Below are 1,593 nucleotides of genomic sequence, written 5' to 3' on the forward strand. Positions count from 1 at the left end.
CTCTCACACCATGGGTACTTCATCCATTCCCACTTAAAGTTAAAGCCATGCTTACCGTACACAAAGATGCGTCTTCCCAGTAGTGAAGACATCGCATTTATTTCTACCTGTGTGGCCCATGCTCGAGGATCTGCTGCAGTGTTCTCGCCAGGCCTTTTCAGCATAGCGGGCCGATACGCTGTGGGCTGGAAAAATGACGCTGTAAAACGCCCGCTACGCTGCTTTTTCATCCAGCGTAGCGGCAAAAAAATGGGGAATAAAAGAAAAATATCGTAGTAAAAATACATAGGCACGCGCCAAGCACGCGCCTTCGCTGTTTCAGGAAGTTATCAACTCGAAGGGAGGTGTTTTACAGCACCGGCCCGCCGTACCGCTGTCTCGCAGCCGGCAGCCCCTCCCACCCCTTGCGTTCCCGCGCGCGGAAATGTAAACACAGACGTGAGAGGGGCCTTGCCCGCAACGTGATTAGCGGGGTTGGGATCTCTCCCCGGAACAGCCGATGTGCATAAGGGAGCGGCGTTGATAAACAGAGGCTGTTACTCGCGGCAGTTGCGTCTTTCTTTTTCAGTACGGAAAATAGAAGCAATTATTTCTGACACATTTCTAGAGCAAGAACGGGTCGCGTTCCAAAATTTCCTGTTCTAAATTTTGCGTGTGCCGCCCTGCGTTCGTGCCAAAAAAAAATATAAAATGAGTAGCGCGTGTGCTGCGAGTGATCAGTGGGGTGGGGTCCCTCCACGGAACAGCCAGTTCCTGGGGAATGTCCTTATTTGGGGAGCTCGGTTGACCAACATAGGCTGTTACTGGTAGTTGCGTAATTTTTATTTCAGCGCGGGAAATGGAATCAATTCTTTCCGACATAATTCTGGAGCAAGAGTGGGTCGCTTTCCCAAAATTCCTGTTCTAAATTTGAAGCTCTGTATCGGCATTCGTAAGATACAAACCATCGTAAGTTTGTATGTAAAACCCGGGCGTTAGTTTCGCCGACAAGCCCCGTGTGGCCCCGCCCACAAACCGCCAGGGCAGTTTCGGCATCTTTCCGATTTGATCAGATGGCCGCCGGCTATCAATCAAACGCGGCTGTTGTTTACAGTTTCAGTCATGTGCCGTGTACAAGTTTACAGCGAACTTCATGCTACGTAATATTACATTCCTTGGACCTTCTTTCCCACAGCGGTGCTTCTACGAAATATTTATTAGACTGTAACACTGAGTCCCACATGTTTTAAAGAATGGAATCTGACGCGGAATAGCGGTTTTTACCGGGTATTTTCTTGAAACATGTCCGTGGGAATATCGTCTAAACTCTAACGGCGAGGCGGCGACGCAGGGAGACCGTCAACAACAGTCGTACAGCACGGCGGCTAACAGCGATACTAGCGCTATAAACAAGCGCTTCAACTTCGGATGGCAACCAGGACAATATTTTTAAGTACTGTTGAGCTGAGTAAAGTTTGTTGTTTATGAGTTTTTAGTTGTCTGTGAAGCTTGACCCGAAATATTGTACGTCAAACTGCTGAAGAGAAGTAAGTGCTGCTGCGATATCGTAATATGGGCCAGGCTCAGTACCCTCCCCCCGCCAGAACCGTTTTT

At 48.9% G+C, this 1,593-nt stretch overlaps 2 protein-coding genes across 2 annotated transcripts in view; one reads left to right on the forward strand and one right to left on the reverse strand.

The window, feature by feature from the left end:
* The window catches only part of LOC118422978, a 3,417-nt gene extending 3,297 nt beyond the window's left edge, over positions 1–120 (reverse strand). The window contains exon 1 of the mRNA XM_035830872.1: positions 108–120. Coding sequence (XP_035686765.1) covers positions 108–120 — 13 coding nt within the window. The remainder of the gene's footprint in view (positions 1–107) is intronic.
* Positions 121–690: 570 nt separating this feature from the next.
* The window catches only part of LOC118422979 (solute carrier family 35 member F2-like), an 18,540-nt gene continuing 17,637 nt past the window's right edge, over positions 691–1,593 (forward strand). The window contains exon 1 of the mRNA XM_035830873.1: positions 691–724. Coding sequence (XP_035686766.1) covers positions 691–724 — 34 coding nt within the window. The remainder of the gene's footprint in view (positions 725–1,593) is intronic.

The sequence above is a fragment of the Branchiostoma floridae genome, chromosome 9, assembly GCF_000003815.2.
Source record: "Branchiostoma floridae strain S238N-H82 chromosome 9, Bfl_VNyyK, whole genome shotgun sequence".
Taxonomy (NCBI): Eukaryota; Metazoa; Chordata; class Leptocardii; order Amphioxiformes; family Branchiostomatidae; genus Branchiostoma; species Branchiostoma floridae.